General features: G+C 35.4%; 1 protein-coding gene across 9 annotated transcripts in view; it reads left to right on the top strand.

Annotated features, from left to right (window-relative positions):
- ZNF385B (zinc finger protein 385B) overlaps window positions 1–25,398 on the top strand; it is a 400,251-nt gene that overhangs the window by 108,868 nt on the left and 265,985 nt on the right. For 2 of the 9 annotated variants that reach the window (XM_035304440.3, XM_035304436.3), the window contains exon 1: window positions 5,867–5,998. The exons of the other annotated variants lie outside the window; for them this stretch is intronic. Coding sequence is in view for 1 of the 2 variants with exons in the window: in XM_035304436.3 (XP_035160327.1) it covers window positions 5,974–5,998 (25 nt within the window). In the remaining variant the exon portion in view is untranslated. Of the gene's footprint in view, window positions 1–5,866; window positions 5,999–25,398 lie in introns of those variants that run through there. 9 annotated transcript variants of the gene reach the window in all.

Below are 25,398 nucleotides of genomic sequence, written 5' to 3'. Positions count from 1 at the left end.
TTGGATGTGGGAATGGAGCGCAGGATTGGAAAATGGGTTGTCAGTTTGAGTGTTATATATAATTTTACTTATTTTTTGCTGGTATCGTCTGTGGTGTTCTTCTGTGCCCCCAGGATCTTCAGGGATCCATTAATATTTCTTACTTTCATTCCTATTCTACTTTCAAGAAACAGTTATTGGTATTAAATGGCTTCTGGGGTCAGGACACTAATGATAGATATTATAACTCTCAAAATATCTGGGGGTGGTTTTAAGTACATAGGCCAGATTTATAATATTGCATCTCATGCATATTTAGAACGTTAAGTTTATCTTCAAATGTGTTTTCCCAGACATTTTTGAAGAACTTTAAAAATTAAACTTGAAAAACGCAATACCATAGAATTACCACAAGATGGTGCCATGAGTATATTGAAAGTATGATAGTTTCCTCATTCCCTTGCCCACGTCAACTCTGATGGAACCTATTAATGAGTATGGAAAGAAAAGAAATAGCATACCAAGCATGTGTGGACATGCATGTGTGGGCAGGAGCATGCTCATCTGATAGACTTTCTGAGTACCTTGTATGCATTAGGCAGAATCTACAGGGGAGACCTGGCAGGGGGTGGGGAGGGTAGATGTTTCAGAATTGCAGGAGAGATCTTTCTCTAGTTTTCAGGAATAAAAATTACTACTTAAATATATTAATATTGCTCCATGTCTGGAAAAAATCTCCATTTTAAGATATATTAGAAAGGGACATAAATGTTGAATGATGCACCCTTAGGTTTGTATGACAGATTGAGAGAGAATTCATCAGTATGATCATGTATTTTCAGTGGAAACACATAGTTTCAAATGCTTGCTTTGACTTAATTTTGATGAATCAACTTGATATTTGTTATTCAACCAAGAAATCTGACTTTTGCAAAATATAATCACCATGGTGAATGTATAAGAAATCATTGAGTTTCTACCAGTAAGTGCACTATGTAAGTAAATCATTTCAGTGTGAGGCAGGTGGGTTAAATTATTTACAATATACTTATTTATTTAAACCTCTTAATAAATTCAGAAAACTCCTTTCATAGAATAATTATACAATCCACATATTGGATAGAGCCCATATGACTTATGGTTTTTAATGATGGGACAAGCTTAGCAGGGGAAAAGGCCTTGGTCAAAATATGTCAAATTGCACCTTTGAAAAGTGGGCATCTGCTTTTCTTCGTATAAATCCCAAGTCCTTTTAAGAGCACTCAGGAATTGTCTCTTACTTGTAGTTCTTCAGACTCGGTGATGATACATATAGCAGAAGGAATATTGATATACTTTTCTGATTCGTTGTCTAACTCAGAGTTGATCACTTTTTAGTGTCTAAGTATTTTACAAAATCCTGACTCTATTCTTCAAGGATAAGAGTTGGTGCCCTTTATCTATTCTCCGCAGATAAATTTAATTGAGATTGATACTGTAGGGCTTATTGAGATTGAAGTTCCTTGGGAATGAGAGTAGAGAAATTTGGAAATAGGGTGAAGTCTCAAGTTACAACTCTATCCACCCGCTGCCACACAAACGCTTTCAATTTGAGACAGAGCTCCAGCCATTTTCAGTGCTGTCAGAAATCTAAAACCACACCTGACGACGACTTGAAACAGTCATTGTAGAACAACTCCCTATTCTGTACCTGTGTTTAAAAACTATGCAAAGGATGTGGATTATACAAGGGTGTGGATTAAGTACAGAACTCTAAGGGATTGACACAGAAAAGAGTTTGAATGGAACGTTGATAAAATGAGTAAAAGGAGTGGTTGGCTCTCTTTTTAGTGAAGGGTGGATTGTCTTTTTCTTTAAGAATGCTTTGGAATATAAACTTTTACTTATTATATGTATTAAAAGATAAGAGTTGCTTAACATCAAGTCTTGGGTTTTAGATTTTGAAAACCAAATACTGATGCCTTTCAGTGTGGAAACTGAGTCTCAGACAATCATGGCAAGTGTTAGTGTGACTGAGTGATTTAAATTATCAAAGGCGTATTTAAAATCCTGGTGTCTGTCTGGAATAGAAGTGTTACCCATTTTAAACTAATCTAGGGAAAAGGGTTTTCAGTAGTGGGCCTAGTGGTAATTAGAGTTCAATTTCCACTGGGGGATGAATGTATTCTCACCTGGACTGACCAACTTTCTTCACACAGACATTTGACTTTGCATCTTAACAGTGTCACAGCCAAGGAGGCTGTTGGACAATGTTCTGGGTTATACAGCCCTGTGGAATGCTACAGCTGACCATGTGGTTGATATATGTCCTTGGCACTTAACAGTTTTTCTTGAGCTTGTTTTTGGGCCAGCTGTGAAGCACGTTTGCTCTTCTGATTACATGGAGTTTGGAGGAGGTGTAAGGGCTGGATATTTTACTTTTTAATGGGCTGAGTGTGCTGGTATTCACATAAATGTTAACCAACTTCATTTCAAGAGCTTGCTTTCTGGTGAGCCTGCACTGCAATCCAGAGACTCTTGTCCTGTTCACTGAGTAATTATCTGTCATTTTACAGACTTGACGTAAAAGGTATGGGGAGCTTTTTTTTTTTTTAATCATAGCCCTGAAGTGTTACTCATCTTATAGGTTAGTCAGTTACTTTGAGGAACTGCTGTAACTCCATAAAACCATTAGAGCACCATTTTGGTTGCTAAGAAAACAATTCACCAAATTATGTTGTATTGTCAAAAAAATAAATGCAGTTTCCTTCTTCACATAGAAAATGACTTTGTGATTGTATTCCATATACTAAGAGCCACACATTCTAGTATAGTTTGTTCAGGGATTAGAAAGACCACTCTCCACATAAATGCCTCCAGGACACTTCCCCAGTGCACGTTTAGGCCCCAAAATGCACCCAGGAAATGCTCTTTGAAGACAGTAACTGTTCTATAGACCCAAAGTCTTAGTGTATTGTCAATGCTCTGCTATATTAAAGTTCTTTAATGTACTTAAAGAAAAGTGTTTATTTGTGTAATGTCATAGGAAAGACTCCAAGAAAATACAACACATTATTCTTGTTTTTTGGAGAACGTATGTTTTTAAAATTGATTTAAAAATTAAACAGTTGACTCTTGATGGCAGATAATATTGCTACTTTTTTCTAAAATGGATTCTAAAGAACCTCTATAGCAAGTAGTATATAGTGTATATAAATAAACAGAAATCTTTACTTCATAAGGCAAAACTTATTTTTTGTTTGTTTGTTTCTGACAGTGTCACATGCACTGTTTAATATTAAGGATATTTTGCCTTTGGGTACAATGAGAAGAGGGTGAGATAACCCAATGTTTTTTGCCTCACTCTGAAGATACATCCTTCCTTTTAAAATTTCCTTTTGAAAATTAAGGTAGGTTGCTAAAAAAAAAAAAATTATGTCCAGTGCCTTTCACACTAGTGGGTATAAAGTTTAAGTAATCAATGAATACTATTAATATTATGGTTTTTTTGATTCAGTAATTTCGAGTGGCTTCTTCTGCCTTTCTTTTCCATGTCCTAGTTTTGTCATTGTATATTATGCAACATTTCTGCTCGGCTTTGTCTTTCAGTCTTAGTAGCACCTTTCCTCATATTTTTGCCCATCCATTAAAGTAACAGTACCCTCCAAATTTCCTGCCTAAGCAAGAGAACACCTGCTTAGGTACCATTTCCCAATCCATAACTTTATAGCAGTTTAGGTAAACGTTAATACTGTCCACAGTGTGTTACCTGTAATTCCTGAAATCCAAGAAGCAATGAAAACTGGAAGATTTTGTATTTCATATCAATGGGAAAATGTGACCTGAACTAATGTGAGCTTAAATTATAGCATTTATTTATCCCAGCAAGTATGAATATGCACGTGTTTTGCTATAGAATGTTAATGTTTCTGATTATAGAGTTGCTGCCCCAGACCCCAATGTGGCATTACATAACATCCGCCAATGGAGGCATTATGTAATTCCTGGCATACGTAGCATATTACCTTTCTAAAATCTGCAAACATTTGAATTCCAAAATGCATCAAGCACTAAGGGTTTTAGATAAGGGATTGACCTATAATCAAATATCTTGGTTTTAATTTTAAACTTTCATTACTAGGAAGCTTCATGTGTGCTAATAATAAAAATATTTTTAGGCATGCAATCTCTCGTGAACTATTTATATGACTATTTTCTAGGGAAAGTTTATGTGTGTGTTGGATGGGGCAGAGAGGACAGAAGAGAGAGAGGACAGGAACAATGGCAAAGTCAGTGATGCCCACTGCTGTTTCTCATAATACATTCAAATGTTGCCCTAGGGGCTTCAGGAGACACAAAACAAATGGAATTCAGGTGGCCAAAGTGACTGTGAGGAGTAAGTGTTCATTGGTGTATGTATATGTGTATGCACATGCTTGTGTGCATGTCCAATTGTGTGTCTAATCTGTCTCCAAGCAAGGGCATCTAACCTACAGCCATAAGGAGCCAACTTTCCATATGGAGACATAGTGAAAATACCCATGGGAGTGCTGTGTTTAATGTTGCTCCGGAATGCTGTGTTATGTAAATGCGTGCTGCTTATTTTTACACAGATGTTTCGTATTGTGGACACTTCTAAATGTGTCACCTCAGAGCTAGTAGGATTACTAGAACTGAACCCAGTCATTTATAGAAGATCCTCAAATCAGGAATTACCTTTATTGGATTCTCATTTGCTCTGCCCTCAGAGTCTTAATGAGAACCTAAAACCCTTTCTGAAAGATGGAATAGAACTTAAATGTGTTCTTTGTCAATGTTGCCTGCTAGGGATTTCTTCCGGTTTATTTTGGTGGCTTCTAATAAACGTTCTATTTCCTTTTTGCTTTGCAGTTTGCATGCACATGTCAAAGCTGTATATTTTGTGATATCAAATCACGGCTATTGCTTTCTGGGGTATAGCTACCTTGTGTCTTCTAAAAATAGTGTCCAGTAGCTCTTGCATCTTATATTTTAGTAACAAAAGAGGAAGAATGATAAAAAGGAAAGGTATAAATTTGGGGATAGTTGCATAAAAATACATGGGTTTCATGATTTTTTAAAATAATGAGCAAAGATGATAGTGTTAAAAATATCTATCATGCATGTTTGTTTTCTTATTAAACAGAATAGATTTAAATCTTTATTGTTTATGAAATTGTCTTAGAGTAAAACTGTTAGCATTTTGTCCTGGTGCTAGCATAGCATTGCACATTTTAAACTATCACCATTATTTTAATTTAGAGACGGGCATTTAGGAGTTAAAGGATGTTTGATTTGCCCTCTAATGGACGTCTGTGTCATATATATGGAATTATTTTTGTTATAATTGTAATAGTCTCCAATGATTTCACTTGTCTGTAGAGAAGTCCCAGGAACCTACAGCTATTTTGGTTTATGCAGCCTTTATAAGTCCTTATAATATAGACTACTGATTTCTTCCCTGTATCCTGCTCATTGTTGAAAAGCCAGAGCTATTTTTAACATTTACACAATTTCAATAGATGATTCTTTATTCCACAAGGTTTAGTGCTAAATCTGTTGAGACTTTCATAATCATATCCTTTTTGTGGTTTGCTTGAATTTGATCACAGTAGCTGATTTCATGCATTGATAATGAAGGCTTATGTTGCCTGTTTCTCAGCATAAATCCACCTCAGACTTGTACGTTGACAGTGCTTCTGGTTTCAGCACGCATGGAGATATAGAATTGAAATTGCTCTGCTTTCTTTACAAATGACTCAGAGTGTGCTTGTCCTTCCCTAAAATGTTGCCAGCGTGTAAAGGATTTTCAATGAGCAGTGCAATAAGCCAGCAACTGGGAAGGCTTGGAGCGGCACTGATATAACGTGGTGCTGTCACACAGATAATCAGGGCTGGAGCCAAGTCTTGGTAGCGCTGTGCATTACCCTGGTCACATACTGGAACTTTTGTTTATCTAACTTGGTTGCTCTGGAAGCTGGTGAAAGCCCTGCCAGGATGTGGAGTGGACTTCCTAGCAGAGGTGAGCATTTTTATTTAAAACTTGGTTGCTGGGGTCTGGGATGTCAGTAACAGATTCTTTCGTATGTTGAACTGAATCCTGTGGAGTCATCAATTGTGTTTATCGTGTCGTGCTGACACATCCAAAAGAGCAAAACTGAAGAGCAAAATATATGATTCTTTAATTTTGTTGGGAAGTAAGTCCTTACATGGCTGTGATGAGCATCCCTTTCTTCTGTGCTAGCTGTTTGCCGAGGGCATCTTACCAGTGGGTGACTTCCTTTGCATTTTAAACATTCCCAACAAGTCAGTGATATTATGCAATTTGCTATCGTTACTGAAAGTAGGTAATTAGCAATATTATTATGTGTTTCAGAAATATTAAAAAGGCTTAAACTAAGAGTACTTTGTGGAATCTTTGACGTGAAAAACAGATAGGAGGAGACAAGTCATGTTTCAAGATAACTAAGAAAGTAAGTGATGTGAATTACATACTGGAGTTGACACCTAGTTAAGCTTGACATTATTAATAATGAAAAGTTATGACCAGTCGTGCACTGGGCAACCAACAGTAATTGATTTCTAGTGATGGTGTGCAGAATGAGAACGAGAGGAAATTAGCAGTATTTCTTCATGAAGTGTGTTTTTTTTTAATAGCAGACATGCTTTTAATGTAGCAGATTTTATCACTTAAATATGCATAAAGTACATGCACTCACCTGGAGAGGTTAAATTACTAGGTCATCATGCTTGGAAAGGTTTGAGGTAGCCTTGTAAGTATATGGTATTTGAAAGCCAACTAGATAAGGGCAGACTCAAAGTTAGCCTCCAAGTAGATGGAGTGGTATTGCGTAGGCTTGGCTAAACTCTAATTCCTGTGTTTCTAAGCATGAACGAAGTGTGAGGGTTATAATGTATTAAATAGCATTATGTTTATTAAGTGTCTGTTTAGTGTATTAGGTTGGCAGGGGAATCTATTTTTATTTGATTGGAAGCAGCTAACATGGCACATGGAGTGTGTGTGTATATATGTGTATGTGTTTTTCCTGCTATATTTATTTGAGGCAGCTGTTTTCAGCTTTAAAGTTATAGCTAAGTGTGTATTTGTTTGACAGAAGACTCGAGAACCTCTTTTACTGCCAGTACACGTAAAGCTTGGCTAAGCAGACGCATCAGGAACAAACCATTTGTGTTCGCCAATCTGTCTCAGCAAGTCCCAGGGCCACTATCTTGCTAGAAGCCACTGTGTGCTTTTGAAAGCATGAAATTAGTTTTATACTGAGCACATGGTTTCTCATTTAGCAGCTCTTTTTATGGTAATGGTCAATTTATGGTTCACTGCCAGGATTTCAGTGTACTGTCAAAACTGATAGCTTCTGATAAGGCGTCTCTATGAAGTTTTTTTTTTAAAAAGTGGAGAGATAGGAAGAACCTAATTAGACCCTCAAGAATAGACTCTTACTTTCAACCTCATCTACTCTCTAGATGCTTTGTCATTTCTCTAAAGTTCCTTTATATTATTTAATCCAGAACCTACAGATTTAAAGTTGCTAATATCTGCCACTTTGTCCTTTGCTAACATGTGACATCCAAATAATTATGTTCTGAAATGTGAAGTATTTGTTTATTTTTTTCAGTACATTTGTAGAAAACCTCTCTATTTTTGGTCATATTGTGCAATTCATCATTATATTTATCTGCTTGTCTTGTCTCGTAATGCACCCCAGAGCACTGTAGGAGAGAGTGAAAGGCACATCTTACATTTGCTGTAAGCTATTCATACTTAGTTGTACATGTATGTGCTATGAGTAGGGTGAGTTAAATAATAAAATTAAAACAGCCTGTAGATACATTAGAAATTTGACCCAAAAATGCCTCCTTTAGGGCAATGGTCTCATTTAGAAAAGCAGAAGCCCTCAAATGCTAAAACTGTATTAATATTAAATACAGCTTTAATTTGTTTCCATAGAATAAAAATAAAATGCACTTGTCAATGTGCTAAGAATGCTTTCCTTACCCCTTTTTATTCAATCAGAAAATAACCCTGTTGAAAGTTGTGCTTGTCATAATGCATTTTGAAATAGAGGTGATCAAAATTACAAAGACATTTAGTGGAGTATTTATTTTTGTGCTGATTCTTTGCATGGTCGTAAAGGATATGCAGATGGAATAAGTACATATTGAAATGGTGCTAATATACTTTTTCTCTCATGCTCTTGACAATGGAACTGAAAACACTTCATGAATCCTGAATTTCCTCATTTTTTTTCTCGTTAATTATTAGATCTTTGCCTAGGTTAAGTGATTACACATGTAAAGACTCAAGATAAAATGTTGTTATTGTAATAAGGGTGTAACATGTACCATTATAATTAGACAACAATTCTGTTTTTAGATGAAGCAAAATGTGAAAACTTTTTTTTCTTCTATTCTTTTGGGAATGTTATATCACAAGTCATCAGATTGTTAAGGGGACTTGGTTTTAGATTTTGAGTTACAAATAAATGTTTATTAGTTCCCCAAAGACTGTGAGACAAATTGGATTTGTGGGTTGAGAATTAGAAAGTTAGAGGACATTGACATTTTCTCTTTGAAATTCCTGATGTTGTAACATGTTTAGTAAATGGAAACCTTTTTAAAAAAATTTTTAGAATGTCAGAATTGCCTTAGAATCATGAAATTTTTCATATTACATAGAACATAGAAAATTCACTCAGAGGAAGGAAAAGATTAATTTGGCATATCTGCCTGAAGTCTTAGTAGCAATTTCTCCTTCATAAGTAGTAGGATTTAGGAAATCATGAGGATATAAATCTCAGTGATTTGCCCGCATCTTTTCACTTTTGTATTAAGGAATAGCATCTTGAGTTGTTCCTCAGCACATCTTAAAAATAACTAGTTTCAAAAATTAGCAGATATAAACCTGTTTTAATTGAGAAACATGATTGCAAAATAAAATTACTGTCCAAATTTGGCTTTCCTGATTGTATACATCCAATAGTAGTTTGGGCAATTTATAGAGTTTGTAGTTTCTTTTGAGGTATGTTGCTAAGACAATTATACTTTAGTGTGAAAGTGGCTTCTTACCTTAAAGCTTCATTTACTATCAGTTTTTTCTCTTACTTTTTTTTTCTATTTTCCATTAATAAAGTTGGGAACATCAAGTTTTAGGGTTTCCAGATTTAGCACATAAAAATATAGAACTCTGCATTAAATTTGAATATTAGGCGGGTGGATCACGAGGTCAAGAGATGGAGACCATCCTGGTCAATATGGTGAAACCCCGTCTCTACTAAAAATACAAAAAATTAGCTGGGCATGGTGGCACGTACCTGTAATCCCAGCTTCTCAGGAGGCTGAGGCAGGAGAATTGCCTGAACCCAGGAGGCGGAGGTTGCGGTGAGCCGAGATCACGCCATTGCACTCCAGCCTGGGTAACAAGAACGAAACTCCGTCTCAAAAAAAAAAAAGTTTTGAATTTTAGCTAAAACAATAAATAATACTATATATGTATATATCCCATACAATATTTTGGATATGCTTAATACTGAAAATATTTAGTTGTTTAGCCAAAATTCAACTTGGATCTGGTGTCCTGTATTTGATCTGGAAACTCTACGCATTTTCTAAATAAGAAAGTGAGTCTCCAGTAATGGCCTAGAAAATTGGTTTTACCAGTGCCAAAATGGAGGCTCCACATTCCTGTAAAAGTGATCAGTTTTAACTGTTAGGGCAGATGCTTGACAACTCCTAGGGAAAGAAAGTTACCGTCTGAGAAACTTAAAATGGTGTCAAGAAATAAAGGACTGATGGAATCGAAATCACGAATAATAAATGAAAGCCTCCTATAATTACTAATCTAATAAAGGCAGCACATTAAATAACAAGTGTCAGTAACATTTTAAATAAATAATGAGTATTATACAATTAATTTCTAATTGTCATCCCTTATCAATTATAACATTTTCAGGATTTTCCTTCCTTAGCAGGTTTGAGATACTTACATATTCATTTTTCTTTTGTAGTTAAGATGCAAAATGAGAGGTCCCTCTCTCAATGCCTCCTCCCCGACATGTTCTTCTGGCCTTTATTTAAATATTAGTTACCTTCTTTAATTTAGGACTTAATTCTGACTGCCACCCTCTAGATTTCTCAGAGAGGCAGAGTAACTTGGAAACTTGACTTAGAAGAAAATCTATGGGATCCTTCAATTATTCAACTCACTGTTGCTGAATAAAATAGAATAGATACAATATTTATTATGTACCTACCGTGTACCTCATATGATATTAAAATATTTACAAGTAGGCTTTTATTGAATTCTCGTAACAATTTTGTAATGTTAATTAATTGTATGTATGCTAAGCTGTTTACCAAAACTCTGTTCCCAGACCCTAGCCACCCCAATTTTAACCACACTGGAACAGAGCAGAATGTTCTGTCCTAGATCTGAATGTTCTTCTTACGTATTGGGCAACTTCACTGTGGAATAAAGGGGTCCTGTTCTGATAATCTTCATCTCATTTCAGACTGTATTGCAAAATCCCCTTTGCCCACTCAGCCTCTGTATTACTTTTCTTCTCTTTTCTCACTTCCTAATATTCCCCCCTCCTTTTTGTTGATATCCTTAACAGGTGAAACTAGACATCAGTGTATCATTTCATTCTCCAAATGAGAAAAAAAAAATCACAGGCGTGGACCACATATAATATAACAGAATTTGGTGTTAGGAGAACCTATAGTTGATTAATAAACAATATGGACAACATGTTTGGAGTAATTTCTTTAACCTAACCTTTTGTTTCTAGTCTAAAATGCCACCTCAATTCTCTGTCAGTCATGCAACATTCAAACCCAGAACCTATTTTGAGCCTGAATTGATCAGTTGAATGTGAGCGCTGTTAACCCAAGTTTTGGAAATGAATTCGGTCTACCATCTCAAGAAAGTACTTCTTACTAAACCATATCTTCTTTGAATTAAATGTTACACCCACCAAATGATCTAGTTCATTTTTCAGTATCTATTGCCCTAGAGAACAAATTCCTATTTTCTTCCCTTTTTTTCATGTTTGTTAATACTATACCCTTATTTCAATCTGATCATTTTAAATCTCCCAAGATGTCTTTTGCCTCCACTCATCAATCTGTTTCCCACTTTTGCCTAATCATAAACGCTATTGTGTTATGCATTACTTCTTCTACTAGTTGAAACTGATATTGGTGGCCTTTTCTTGTATTTAAACTATGCTCTGTAGGAAAAGATTCTGGTTCCTTTTTACCTGAAATACTCTACTCCAGTCCCCATGTTGGCTCCAATGTCCTCCTACTTACTTCAGTACTGTCTCGTTGTGTGGTGTGTTTTTTATGCAAAAATGCCAATGTGAATCCATAATCTAAACTTCAATCCCTAAAAGTCTTCCAACAACATTTGTCCTCAAATTTTTGGAAAAAGTGCTGAAGGGTAAGCTAAAGTTCCTAATTTGAAGGACTCTCTTTCTTTTAATTTCTTAAACAGCGATATTGCTCAATACTATCTTTTCTTGGCAAATGGCAATTGAATGATAAAAAGATACCTCCACCAGGGAACACCTGGCCTGTCAGAGATAAGGAGCCCTCTGTCTCTAGTTTTTGCAGGGACTCTGTGATGCTACTGGGACATTTAGCAAATCACCTTTTTGCTCACATTTCAGATTTGGCATGTGAATTTCACTTGAAGATCTGTGGTATTTTTGTTTCATTTTTCTCTGATTGATTTTTCATTAGTGGTAGTTTTTTTTTTTATAAGAAATGACTTTACATCTAGGACTCTCCCTTCCTTCCAGCAAGTTAAAGGGAGATTTCTTTGCTCAGGATTCTTGGGGTTGGGGGTGCTGGGAGAGGGCAGGCTACATTCTGAAGAAATTTTATAATATCCAAGAGTAAGTAGACACAGAAATGAATCTGCAATGACTTATTTTTCTGACATTTTCCCATACTTTCTATATTTTTATTATTGCCCAATGGGTAATAGTATAGTTACAATAAATTAGTTAACTCTTAATCTAAGAGCTTTTGATCTTCTGTAATTTAAGTACATAGCCACTTTGTGTGATTTAGTAAGGTGAGTAAGCAATGAATACCACTCCTGCAGTAGTTAGAAATTCTGTAATGGGCTGTGAATCATGCTTTAATTGGGGTAAGAAGAAAATGGGTATGGCTTGGAAATGATCTCTGATGCTTATTGCTTGCTTCAGCTGATTTAACCAGCAATAAATGAAAGTTTCACTAAGCTATGCTAATACACTCCAGGGTTGGTAAATTTTGTGCCAGCCACCGTGATCATACGATTAACCTAAACTAATGAAATCCAGTGAAAGATGTGTCTAAGGTAAACCTACAATAAAGCTGAGCTCCATCTAAACTGTAAAAAGCTTCAGCTGAAATAAAAATAAACTACAAAAGTGACTTTAACACCCTGAAAACACAATAGCTAAGAACCAGACTGGGATTAGATACCCCAGTATGCTTAGTCCTAAATCCAAATAGTTCAACCAACAAAACCATTCACCAGAGCACTACAAGCAACAGCTTAAGACTCAAAAGACTTGGCAGTGCTTTATATCCTTCTTGAGAACCCTGTTCTGTAATCAATAAGCCCCGATGTACCTCACCATCTCTCACTACTCAGCCTGTATAATGCATCAGGTCAGCTCTCCAGCAGCAAATATTATCATTGTCCTTCTCAAATGGAGTGGCTGCAATAAATGGTGTATAATGAGACTTAATAATAACAGGAATGATAGTTGACTTTCAAACTAACCATATGCAAGACATTTTATATGTATAAACTTGTTTAATCTTTACAACAATCCCATATGTAAGCATTAGGGAAACTGAAGTACAGAGAGGTTAAGGTGCCCAAAGTCATCTAGCTATGTATTATAGGATAGTCATAATACTCAGGTGAGATTTGAATTTGCAGTGGGTGTGGAATCCATGCTTTTAACTAGGGCCCTAGACTAGCTCTCTGTGAGACATTTAACAAAGTCTTTGTTGATATTATTTTGTGAACAAAATAGAAAACTGTGGATTCAATGAGTGTAATTTTGTGGATTTGTAACTGGTTGAATATCTATACCTAAAGTCTACCTGGCCAATATTAACTTAAGGGAAGGCTCCAGGACTCTGCAATGACTTGGTGCGAACATTATGACTTATCTGTAGATGTTATCAAACTGGGATAATACATATGTAGGAAGACGCAATTGATGTAAATCCTGAGCCACCTCTGACACTAAATAAATTAGAAGTTCTGTGGCTGCTATCTAGGAATCAATATTTTTAAAACTCCCAGTGGGATCCTAATGTACAGCCTCAGTTAAAACCACTATTCTAGAGAAGTGGCCTAACTGCAACATGATCAGTTTCAACTAACAGTAAATGGAAGAAGGAGTGAAAAATGATGTAGGAATATTGATGAAATGTAAACTCATAATATGAGTCAAAAGCATGATATGATTACTTCCCACAATCTTAATGGTATCTTAGATGGGAGTTGAAGAAATAGAGCATCTGTAACAATGGAAGTTGGAGTCCTGCTCTTTGCTCAGCTGGGCAGAGCATGCCTGTAGTTTGGGTGAAATGCAGAGGAGGTTTTGGGTGTTTTCATGTGAGAGTGACCAGCCTGGTCAAAGTGCACTGAGTACCTTATCAAGGGGAAGAGATTGTTCAGGGGATTTATTTCGTGTAACATTTGAATTACAGTTTTTTCAGTAAAGCTTTTGGGTAAAATTAATGTCAGTAGACAGAGTTTTCCGGAAGAAAGATTTCTTTTTTTTTTTTTTTGGAAGGGAAGGAGGACTGGAGAAAGGCAGGAAGGGAGGGAGGGAGGAAGGAAGGAATGAAGGAAGGAAGGGAGGAAGTGGGGAGGAAGGGGGGAAGGGAAGGAAGGAATTCAAGCAATGAGAGAGACATTGCCGACCTGGATCTAGAGGTTTACAAGTTGATTTCTTTTTTTGAGAGAAGGAAAGAAAAAAAATGAGTAAAGGAGAGAAAGAAAGAGGAAGAGAGGGAGGGAGGGTGAACAGAAATATTGCTTTATTCTGAAAAAAAAAAAAAGGGTAATATAAAGAACTTCCCAGTAGAGCAGTCTGAAGATGAAGGGATTACTTTTTTTTTTTTTTTTTTTTTTGGACATGATACAGATCCCTCATTGGTGTTACTGAAACAAAGGCAGATTGTGACTTAGGCATAAGATAAAGGAAGTTTAAGGGCTGGATAGATCATTAAGGTAGATGATTTTCTAACTTCGGAATATAAGATTATATGAGCATGTTAAATTTCAAAGGTAATGCATGAGTGACTATTTGTTCATTACGTTAGTTCTGCATTCAGGAGAAGCAGTGGAGCAGCAGGGTTATGGAACAGTTTCTGAGGCATTCAGAGCACAGCTCCACAATTTAGCTGGTGATCATGGACACATTACTTCACTTTCCAAGTCTCAGTTTCCTTATCTGTAAAACAAGAATAATAATAGACTCAGTTTTATTTGTTGCCAAGATTAAGTGAGAATAATATATAAAGGTTTTTGCATAGCAAGTGGAGAGAACATGGGAGGAATATGATGTAATCAGAAATTATCCTAGTAAAAGCTGTGGGATTGTAAAATGAATTTACGATTTGGCATGTGGTAAGGATTCAATCAATTCAGCTGTTGTTATTTTCATATTTTTTTGATTATAGCTATCTTAATACAAATGAGGGTCTGAAACATAAAACCTAGAACAGATAGATATTGATGGAAGATATGGAGCTGGATTACAGGAGACACAACTTAGGTAGCATAGCATGTGAGACTCCGAGTAGGTGGAGGCCACATAAAGAATGGACCTGAGTAGGAAAAAAAGTTTCGGAAAGAAAATTGAAGAACTTTATTGCTTTTTACTCTTTACCCATTTCCAATTATTATTTCATTTGAGCCTTACTATCACCCTGAGAAGTAGAGAAAAGTAACATTTTTTCATTATACTGATAATAAACATCATCAAAAAGGTAGTGACTTGCTGAAGACAGCAGAACTGGAAGTTAAACCTAGACCTCTTGGACCCCACACCCCCCACTCAACAGCTTTCATACTTCACACTAACTTCTGCAGTTCTGTGTGCAACCCAGCTTGAATGTTTGCATTTGAATGACAGCTTAACAGTAGAGGCTGTAAACACTGTGGTGAAGTTTGGAAATGAAGGCAAGACCTGAAAATAGGGTTAGTGATTTGCATTTACTCCCTGTATAAAGTTTTAAAGCATTTCTATTGATTGGAAGTCAGCCTTTAACGACGGCTGGGATGATGATTAAAAGCTCAAGAAGTAGCCTTACTTCTTAAGTAGCCTTAATTCAATTATGTTAACGTTATTATCACATTTTATCATATCTGACTACTGAAAGGGCTTTCTATGTAATATAATTAACTATCCTTGACACACCTCATGCTAAAGGGCAAACTTCTTTAGCATGGCAAAACAAATCCAATAATTAATAAGAATCACCGTATAGTACAAATTTAATGGTCCAATAATTGAGGGAGGACCAAGGACAGAGACTAAAGTTTGTGCTTTGATATGTCAACCAAAATAAGAGCTAAAAAATATCTGCAATGTGGATAGAGGAAAAAAGATGCTATTTTTTCTTACCCATCACATGATAAGATCAAACCATATGGTAACACAGTGAACTATCTCGTGTGTGTGGGCATGGAGCAATCTCATACATTGTTGTATGGAGTATAAATTCATTCATTTAATATTTGCAGGGAAATGTGGTAATAACTATTAAAACTTAAAAGGTACATATCTTTCGATCCAGCAATTGCACTACCAGATTTAGTTAGCAGATACCTAACATATACAAAGACACATAAAATAAATATTCTTGCATGTGTGTATGTACATATACATGAAGATTTTATTGCAAAGTTATTTATAGTAGAAAAATATAGGATAAAATATTCAGCAATAGATGATAATAATTATGGTTCATTCATGCCATGTGGTATTATGCAGTAATTTAAAATAATAAGATACATCCTTAAGAACTGATATGGAATAACATGCAAAATATAAGAAAAATTAGAAATATGCAGAACAAAGTTTGTATGTGTGTATGTACATGTATACATACATATGGGGAAAGGAGGAGGGGATCAGGAAAAAGAGGAAAAGAATGAATTTATTTCATGGGAGACTGGGGACTGGGTTGACGGTAGAATTACTTTAAACTGTATACTCTGTGCTGTTTGAAGTAGACTTATGTTAAACTATTATACTCTTGTACTTTTAAATTTTTTAACATACACATGGCTTACTTTGAGAATAACAAATATATTTGCATTAAAAAGAATATAAAAGATGAAAGAAGTGGAGGGAAAAATGGAAGGAATGTGATGTGACCAAAAGTTATCACAGGAAAAGCTTGCAGAGTTGCGAGATGATGACTTTATGGTTTCTAGTCAAAGTTAATGGATGGGAAAAGATAGAGAGAATAAGTCACCCCATCAGGTAACTGGATGATGATCCAGCCTGTTGCCTTTGTCCTCCCAAGTGTATGTTGCCTAGAAGTTCAAGGAGAAAGCTGACGTTTAAGTCCTGAGAAGGAGTTGCATTGACCCTCTCTGATCATTTCTGGTATCCAGCCTTAGCCTGCCTGATAATGCATTTTTACCTTCTGTAATTCCTGGAAATAACTCTCCAAGAATTAATGATTGTACATAGTCATCTGAGTGTCAGTCCCTTAAAACTTCTACTTTTCTTACTCTTGAGTGTCCATGTAAAACATTAAGGGCCTTGGGGAATTTCAGCTTGTATTGCAAATGAAAATTTTCAAGGTAGCTCAAGGCAAGTCACACCACCATATAAAAAATAGAGGAAGAATGGCCGAAGTCACATTAAAATAATAAATCATACCTTAAACCTGCAAATATGACAGCATTCCATGCAGCACTGAGCGCACCCTGTGGTTTTTAATCTCATATATTTAGTTCTCTGTTTGAGAAACTCATAACACTGGGTGATCGTACCTTTGGGGTTGTAATACAGAATCATGATGAGATGATGGACATTTTATGATGAACTCTCTTGCTTCTAGGGGTTTAATACTGAGTTAGAATATTAATTTAACTCATTCTTTTTGTTTAATAAGCTCAAAATCCCAGCTGAGCCCAAATGGGAGTCATTTTATCTTATATTCAACATCAGCTTGCAGAACGGAAGCATGAAATGTTTGATTAATATTATGATCAGCTGACTATTGGTTAACTAGCTATTTCCCTTCTGTCTTCTAATTGGTCCAAATTGGCTAGACTGCTGCTCTTTGAAATATGTTATTCTTTGCATTTGAAGATGATGCTATTGGATTTTCACCAAGTCATACATACCCTTTTCCTATTATGATCAGCTGCATAATTGCTGGCATTTATGCATTTCCTACACAGGATTAAGGGCAAAGCTAGCGTTTGTGAATCCATAAAGAGCCAACTGGACAACAGAAACGCCATGGTATTTGTCTCAGCACCATGCTCTAAATTGGCTGAGCTAATGGGACACAATCAGTTGACCTAATGCTAAAATTCTATGAATTTCCATCTTTGCCTCATGAAAAATGACAGCAGAAACAGAGCAGGGAAAGATGCCTCATTAAACTTCTGCTGTGAGACAGTTTTAATAGGTTCAGAGAGGTGTACGAGGATCAGCAAAGGGAATATAACCTCAAAGTATAAAGGCTGAACATTTGTGCAAAAAAGAGAGAGATCTTAATCCAAGTAAGTTTTTTTCCTTTGCAAGGTCTTTCTTCTTTCTGTACAGATTAGTGCCAAATGGTGTCTGTTTGTGTCATGTCTAGAGGGTATGGTGGCTGTCAGGGACTGTCAAGAAACAAGAGGTGGCAAAGCAGGCAAGATGGTGTGTACATTTCCGGTAGTCTTCCCAGCTCTGGCTATATGTTAGAATCAATTGGGAAACTTTTATTAGTTTGTTTATTTTAGAAACAAAGTCTTGCTATGTTGCCCAGGTGGGAGTGCAGTGGCACAATCACAGATCACTGCCTCCTAGAACTCCTAGGCTCAAATGATCCTTTCACTCTAGCCTCCTGAATAGCTGGGAGTATAGGTGTGAGGCACCACTTCTGGCAGGAGAATTTTAAAGAATACCGTGCCTATACTCCACCCTGATCAATTAAATCAGAATTGCTGGCATGGGTGTTTTAAGAACTCCTCAGTTTGTTCTAAAGCTACCTTTGAGAATCACTGGTTGAAGGGGTTGGTTTGTGCTCTGTGGTGCAGGTGCTGGAGAGTTTTTGAAATAAGCACCACAAACAAATTGATTGAAAAGAAATGCTTAAGAGTGAATTAAGAAAGTACAAATGGCAAAGATTTTATGATTTACTATATCAGGGAGCCGCAGGTTTGAACCCTGACCAGATTGAGCAAGAATCCAGTTATATTTAGATTTAACAATTTAGAATTAACAACTAAAGCAATCCTAGCCTGGGGATTCTATGGTCTATTAGTCTGTTTTTGCACTGCTATAAAGACATACTTGAAACTGGATAATTTATAAAAAAAAAAAAAAAGATTTAATTGACTCACAGTTCCATGTGGCTGGGGAGGCCTCAGGAAACTTACAATTATGGCAGAAGGGGAAGCAGGCACGTCTTAAATGGTGGCAGGGAAAAGAGAGCATGTAAAGAAGGAACTGTCAAACACTTAAAAAACCATCAAATCTCATGACAGCATGGTGGAACCACCAGCATGATCCAGTCACTGGGAGGTGCCTCTCTCGACATGTGAGGATTATGGGGATTATATTTTGAGATGAGATTTGTGGGGACACAGAGCCCAACCATATCGTATGATATTTAATCTTCTGCCTTCCTGAGAACTAATCGTAATGTCACCCTTGAAATATTTAGAAAATTGGAGAGGGTGAGTACTTCATATACACATTATGCCACTTGAAGTATAAGAACAAGATGAGGCCAGAAGCTACAAGGTAATAATATATCTCTAAACATAAAAGTGCAAGGGTTATCCTTTGGTTTTTACTCTGATTTTGTCCCTGTGGTCTTGAAACTTCTGAGAGGTTTATGTCTGTTTACAAATTCCATTTTCTAAGACCATTTTGCACTCATAAGATTCTGTTTCCTTGGAATTTACTACAAGATTGAGTCCACCTCCAGCTGTCTCAAATTGTGTTTAATCACCAGGAAAGTTGTGTTGATTGTCAGTGATGTTTGCTTGATTAATTCAGCTCTAGCTGTGTTTCCTTTTTACCTGTGTCTTTCAGCATGTCTTAGAAAATTAAATGTTTCCTTTTGGGATTTTCAGGGAACTTGAACTGAAAAGGAAGTTAATTTCCTTGTTTTTTTTTTTTAGAATAGAAGAATATTTTCATTAGTTTTCTTTAATTCAGTTTTGATTTCAGAGCAAATATTTTATGTGAACTAAATTTTCTTTGAAGTCATGCTTTTACTTCACTATGTTATTAGAATTTGATCTATTCTTTGGCTAATACTCTAAAGCATAAACTACTTGAATCTTTTTAAAAGCCATTACTTTGGGAGTTGGATTTAAGAAAAATTTGAAAAGTGCTTGTGCTACCTGAGTTTCTAATAATTTTTAATAGCTTTCTGACTCGATCTTTTATCAACAATTCATAATGGGCTTCAAAGTTATAAATATATAAAATAAAATGGCTGTTTTTGAAGAATATTTTTCCATTGATTTCTATTACTGTTAGTGTTGTTTTCTTTCTGTCCCAAAGTCTTCCCTAAAGATTACAGTTTGCTAACCAGTATTAAATATTTTTGATGACATCAGTTCTTTGAAAAGAAAGTGCAATTTATTGAAACCAGCTAATAGCAAATTTAAAATAAAAAGCTTTAAAAATGTATCTCACATATTAAAATGCTATTATATTTTGGACTAAAAAAGTTATGAAAAACATAAATTTGTAAGACCTAAGATCCACAAATGTGTGTTTTTCACACTCACTTCTCTCTTCCATATGAAAGAGGTCATGGTGTGGTGGAAAGAACACCAGATGAGAGGTAGGTTTTCTGGATTCTTATCTTGAGACTGCTACCAATGGATCTGGAGACCTTGAGCAAGTCTCTAAAACAAGAAATTAAGATTAATTTTTTTGGGTACTTTTTTTTTTTTTTTTCTTTTTTGAGATGGAGTTTCGCTCTTGTTTACCCAGGCTGGAGTGCAATGGTGCTATCTCGGCTCACTGCAACCTCTGCCTCCTGAGTTCAGGCAATTCTCCTGCCTCAGCCTCCTGAGTAGCTGGGATTACAGGCATGCGTCACCATGCCCAGCTAATTTTTTTTTTTTTTTTTTGTATTTTTAGTAGAGACCGGGTTTCACCATGACCAGGATTGTCTCAATCTCTTGACCTCGTGATCCATCCGCCTCGGCCTCCCAAAGTGCTGGGATTACAGGCATGAGCCACCATGCCTGGCCTCTTTTAGTACTCTTTAAGAACCACTTAAGCTAGAAAATTCTAAGGAAACTTTTTCTGTGACTTTATAGATGCTTGAAGTTTGACTGCATTAGTTTTTTAAAAAAGAAAATGGGTAATGTTTTTTATTTTCTCCAGAATTAGCTGTTCTGAGAACACAAAAGATTAAATGGAGATTATTATTGAAATAACTACATTTGGAGGGTTCAGTCGTATGCATTTCATTCAGACAACTTTCTCATTTATTTTTCTCTAAAAGAGTGAAATCTGACAAAAGGGCACTTGCTCTCTGGGAATGGGAATAAGCTGCATTTGTTTCAAGATTCTGGTCATTTTTTGTGATTATGATGCTCTACAGAAACACCTTGAAGAGCCCATATTGTTTGTTGTTATCAATATTCATGTGTCACACTATTAAACATTCTTTTTATAGACTTCACAAAAATGCCCCAGTGATATGATTTGTCACCCAATGAAAACCTGCTGCCTCCAAGCTAGTCTGGGCATCTGCTCACAAATAAGATTTCCTCAATGTTCAAAATAAATCTTTTTAGTCACTTTATGGTAGCTTCTGATGCACTCCATATGGCTTAAATACATAGAATTTAGGTGTGACGTGATGTTTTTCCTATGGTGGTTATTCAAATTAGTTTTTATTTGGTCATATTTATTGGCTACATTTTTAATCATATAATTCTCAGTTTATTCTTATTTTGTATAAAATTCTAAGTTTATAAAAATATATCTCTGCAGAATAACTATACCGCTATGGTCTACTTAAGTAGATTATATATATTTTGAGGTGGCAAATATTGTTACTGTTTCCCACTGTTAATCTTTAGAAGGGCAGAAGTAGCCATTTATAGCTGTAGCAATCATATATTTTTCAGATATGATTTTCCTTATTATACAGGCCTTCCCAAGTATGTAATTATAAGATAGCTCATGCTGCAGGATCCTAAGATTGCTTAGATAGCACACCTCCCTTTGAAAATTCTGTGGACAGGAAATTAAATCAGTGGTATTTTATATCGTTTGGAGATTAACTGTTGGAAAGCTAAAAATGATGGATTTTAAAAAGTGTGATAATTGAAGTGATAATCTATTTTAATATATCTTAAATTTATGAAAATAATAAAGTCATAAATTGAGTGCTTCTGATTCACTCAATCCACCTTTAAAGGCAGCTGAGATCTCTTTTTAATGTTGAGTATCTTTTCATCTCATCCAAACTCATCACTGTAGTCCGGTTGCTCCATGAAACACACACAGGAAACTCTACTTGAAGATGACTACTTCAAGACAAAGTGATATACTCATTTAATTCATACATTGTGGTTAAAGTACTTGAGTTAAAGTAATGTGGATTCTGATCTTCATTCTTCATTAACTAGCTCAATGTCCAGTTGTACTACTTACTTAACATCTCTTTGGTTTAATTTTCTTATGCTTCAAATAAGAAAAATGTTATATGTCTAATATACTAAGTATATTACATAAGATGGTGTCTATAGATATGTATAAAGCACAAATGCAGTGATACTACTACATTATCTCCTCCTCATCAACATCACAAGTTATTTATTAAAGAGAAGTAGTATGTAATTTTTTGACTACTTCTGTGTTGATAATTGGCCTTTGTCAACATGAAATGATGTAGAAAGCCTATAACAGGAGCACTAAAAGGTGACTTGTAGTAAAAACACTAGGCCACCACCACCACAGTGTATTGAAGTCTTACCCTGTGCCAGCCACTATGTTAAGTGCTTTATGTATAACCACATTTACTATATAAAGAATTGCTTCAATGTAGTACTAATACACCCATATCCTAATGAGCAACAGAGACCCAGAAAGTAACAGCCCCTAAGTCTTAAACTAGTAAGTCAAAGAGTGAGAAATGTGATTCCAAACTTATATAATTATATTATTAAAACAATGTCTGGAATTTGAATGGGCTGGAGAGATAGAAGGAAACACATAAAGGATATGAAGTTCAAGACATGCATTAAGAAGATAAAAAGAGGCCCAAAGCAGTCTCTTACCTCTGAGCTCCCAAATAATGGTAACTGGTTTGTTAGGACAATAAATAGATGAGATTTTAATGAAGGGAAAGATACAGAATACCAAAGGTGAGCCTACCACACTACTCCTTTTCTTAACTGGTATTTCATACAAGTTGTAAAGGACACTTAAAAGTTGCTGTGGAGAGAAAGTTTGAAATGACAGTTGTACACAAGAATGCAAAACTAGGAGCTATCACTTTATGGAGATAGATTACTCTCATTTTATATATATGGATATATATGTGTGTGTGTATATATACATCTAGATGTGTGTGTATATATAAAAATGATGTGTGTATATATATGTGTGTGTGTGTGTGTATATATACATCTAGATGTGTGTGTATATATAAAAATGATGTGTGTATATGTGTGTGTGTGTGTGTGTATATACACATCTAGATGTGTGTGTATATATAAAAATGATGTGTGTATATATATGTGTGTGTGTGTGTGTATATATACACATCTAGATGTGTGTGTATATATAAAAATGATGTGTATATATATGTGTGTGTGTGTGTGTAGGTTCATATGTTTAAAAGAATCTGGGTTTCTTTGAAACATCTTATCAATTGGAACATAGTCTTTGCTATCGAATATCTATTTTTAACCTTTATCAAACAATTTACAAAGTAATTTCTTTGTTAACTTTTTATGCTTTCGGTTGTTGGTTTGCACCATTTCTTGTCGATTTCACACTGTAAAACAGTGTGAAACTGACAGAGCTAGAGAAATACAGAATATTTTGAACACATACCAAAAATATACTGTGAAAAAGCCAACACTTAATTTATAGAATCCAAAGAAAATGTCTAAAAATTAATCTCATGTATATAAAATGTATATGTATATGATTTATATACATATATTTATCTTAGAAGCAAAGGGAAACTATTTGTATTTATATATACATATAGACATATACATGCATGTATATGTTTTTATATACATGTGATGAGTAATTTTAAGGTAACTGAATCTTGTTTTTGTCATTGACTATACAAAGTATGTTATAGGGAAGTGTAGTTAAAGCAGTATTTCCTTATAAGTAACCTTTTCGTTGAAAATCTACAACTCTCCTAGGCTGGAATAATTTCACTTGACATTTCTGAATACTTAGACATTTCTAAACTTAGGTGTTTAGAAATTAGATTATTTGATTGAACAGTGTACACTGAACCTTTAATCACACAAGCCACTTTTCTTACTGTGTTTTGAAAATGTCTGTGACTCATGATCTGATAGGTGAAATTAAATATATATTATATAAGTTTAATTAATATTATTACTGTTACATAGTTACACATAGATTACAGTAGTATTTATTATAATGCTTGTTTATGTGAATTATATAATTTTTCTCAAGTTAAATATTAATATTTACAGATGCCTACCAACAGTGACCACGATTTAGAATTCACTTTCAAAATAAGCTAATTTCATAGCAAAATGGTTTAAATTGTAAAAATCTTACATTAATAATTTTCTATAAAACTAATTCATTTATATGTACAGACACTTTCTATGCATCAAGGATGACAGATACATTTCCATCCTCCCTAGCTTCCCAGCTTACTGTCTAGAGAACAATTATTTATTAGAATTTGGCTTAAAGGGTCAGAATAATTATTGACCTCTAGAAAGGAGCTTCCATTTCAATATTTCTATCCTGCAATCTATAACCTTAGCTTCATGTGCTCCTCTTAAACTGAAATTTTGTTTGAATAATGTGCACTAAATATGGTTTGTAACATTGTAACTGCTGTGCTGAATCAGCCTATGTGAATGGCTTTCCATGATATAAACTTTTACACATTATTTTCTAACATGTTTGTTAGTAAATTTTTTTTTTTCTGATGGAGTATTGCACTGTCACCCAGTCTGGAGTGCAGTGGTGTGATCTCAGCTTGCTGCAACCTCCACCTCCCGGATTCAAGTGATTCTCCTGCCTCAGCCTCCCAAGTAGCTGGGATTACATGTCCCCACAACCACGCCTGGCTAATTTTTGTATTAGTAGAGATGGCATTTCACTGTCTTGTCTAGGTTGGTCTTGAACTCCTGATCTCATGATCCACCCACCTCGGCCTGGCCTCCCAAAGTGCTGGGATTACAGGCATGAGCCTCCATGCCCAGCTGAGGTTTAATCCTTAATAGGGCAAATTATAGAGTGATTCTACCTTGATCGACATGTCTTTGAAATAATTTACATAACTAAAATATTTTTGAGAACCAATTTAATTGAGCCTTTAGACAATTTCTTTCAATACTACATGTTTTCTTCTTGACAACCACATACTATCACAAAGCTTTCATTTAGTTTTCTGATGCCTTTCTTTATTAATTATTATTATTATTATTTTACTCAGATGGAGACTTGCCCTGTTGCCCAAGCTGGAGTGCAGTAGCACAATCTTGGCTTCCTGCAACATTCACTTTCCAGGGTTAAGAGATTCTCCTGCCTTGGCCTCCTGAGTAGCTGGGATTACAGGTGCCCATCATCATACCGGGTGAATTTTTAGATTTTTAGTAGAGATGGGGTTTCACTATATTGGTCAGGCTGGTCTCAAACTCCTGACCTTGTGATCCGCCTGCCTCGACCTCCCAATGTGTTGTGATTACAGGCGTGTGCCACCATGCCCCGCCTGATGCCTTTAAATTGCTTCTTTTAATTTTCACTAATACAAGATTATACTAATTGGCAATACTAAAATATACTAGTTTTTATATGATGTACGAGCAGTGACATTTCTGAGTCCTTGATTTAACTACTTTACTGTTTTGGTCCCAATTGATAAGCAAGCAAAGAAACTTAGCCTACTTAGTACATTGAGAATGTAGAATATTTTTAAATGAAAAATACATAA

This window comes from Callithrix jacchus, chromosome 6 (assembly GCF_049354715.1).
Source record: "Callithrix jacchus isolate 240 chromosome 6, calJac240_pri, whole genome shotgun sequence".
NCBI lineage: Eukaryota > Metazoa > Chordata > Mammalia > Primates > Cebidae > Callithrix > Callithrix jacchus.
The sequence above is the reverse complement of the archived record's forward strand: the minus strand, read 5'-3'. Positions and strand labels throughout refer to the sequence as shown.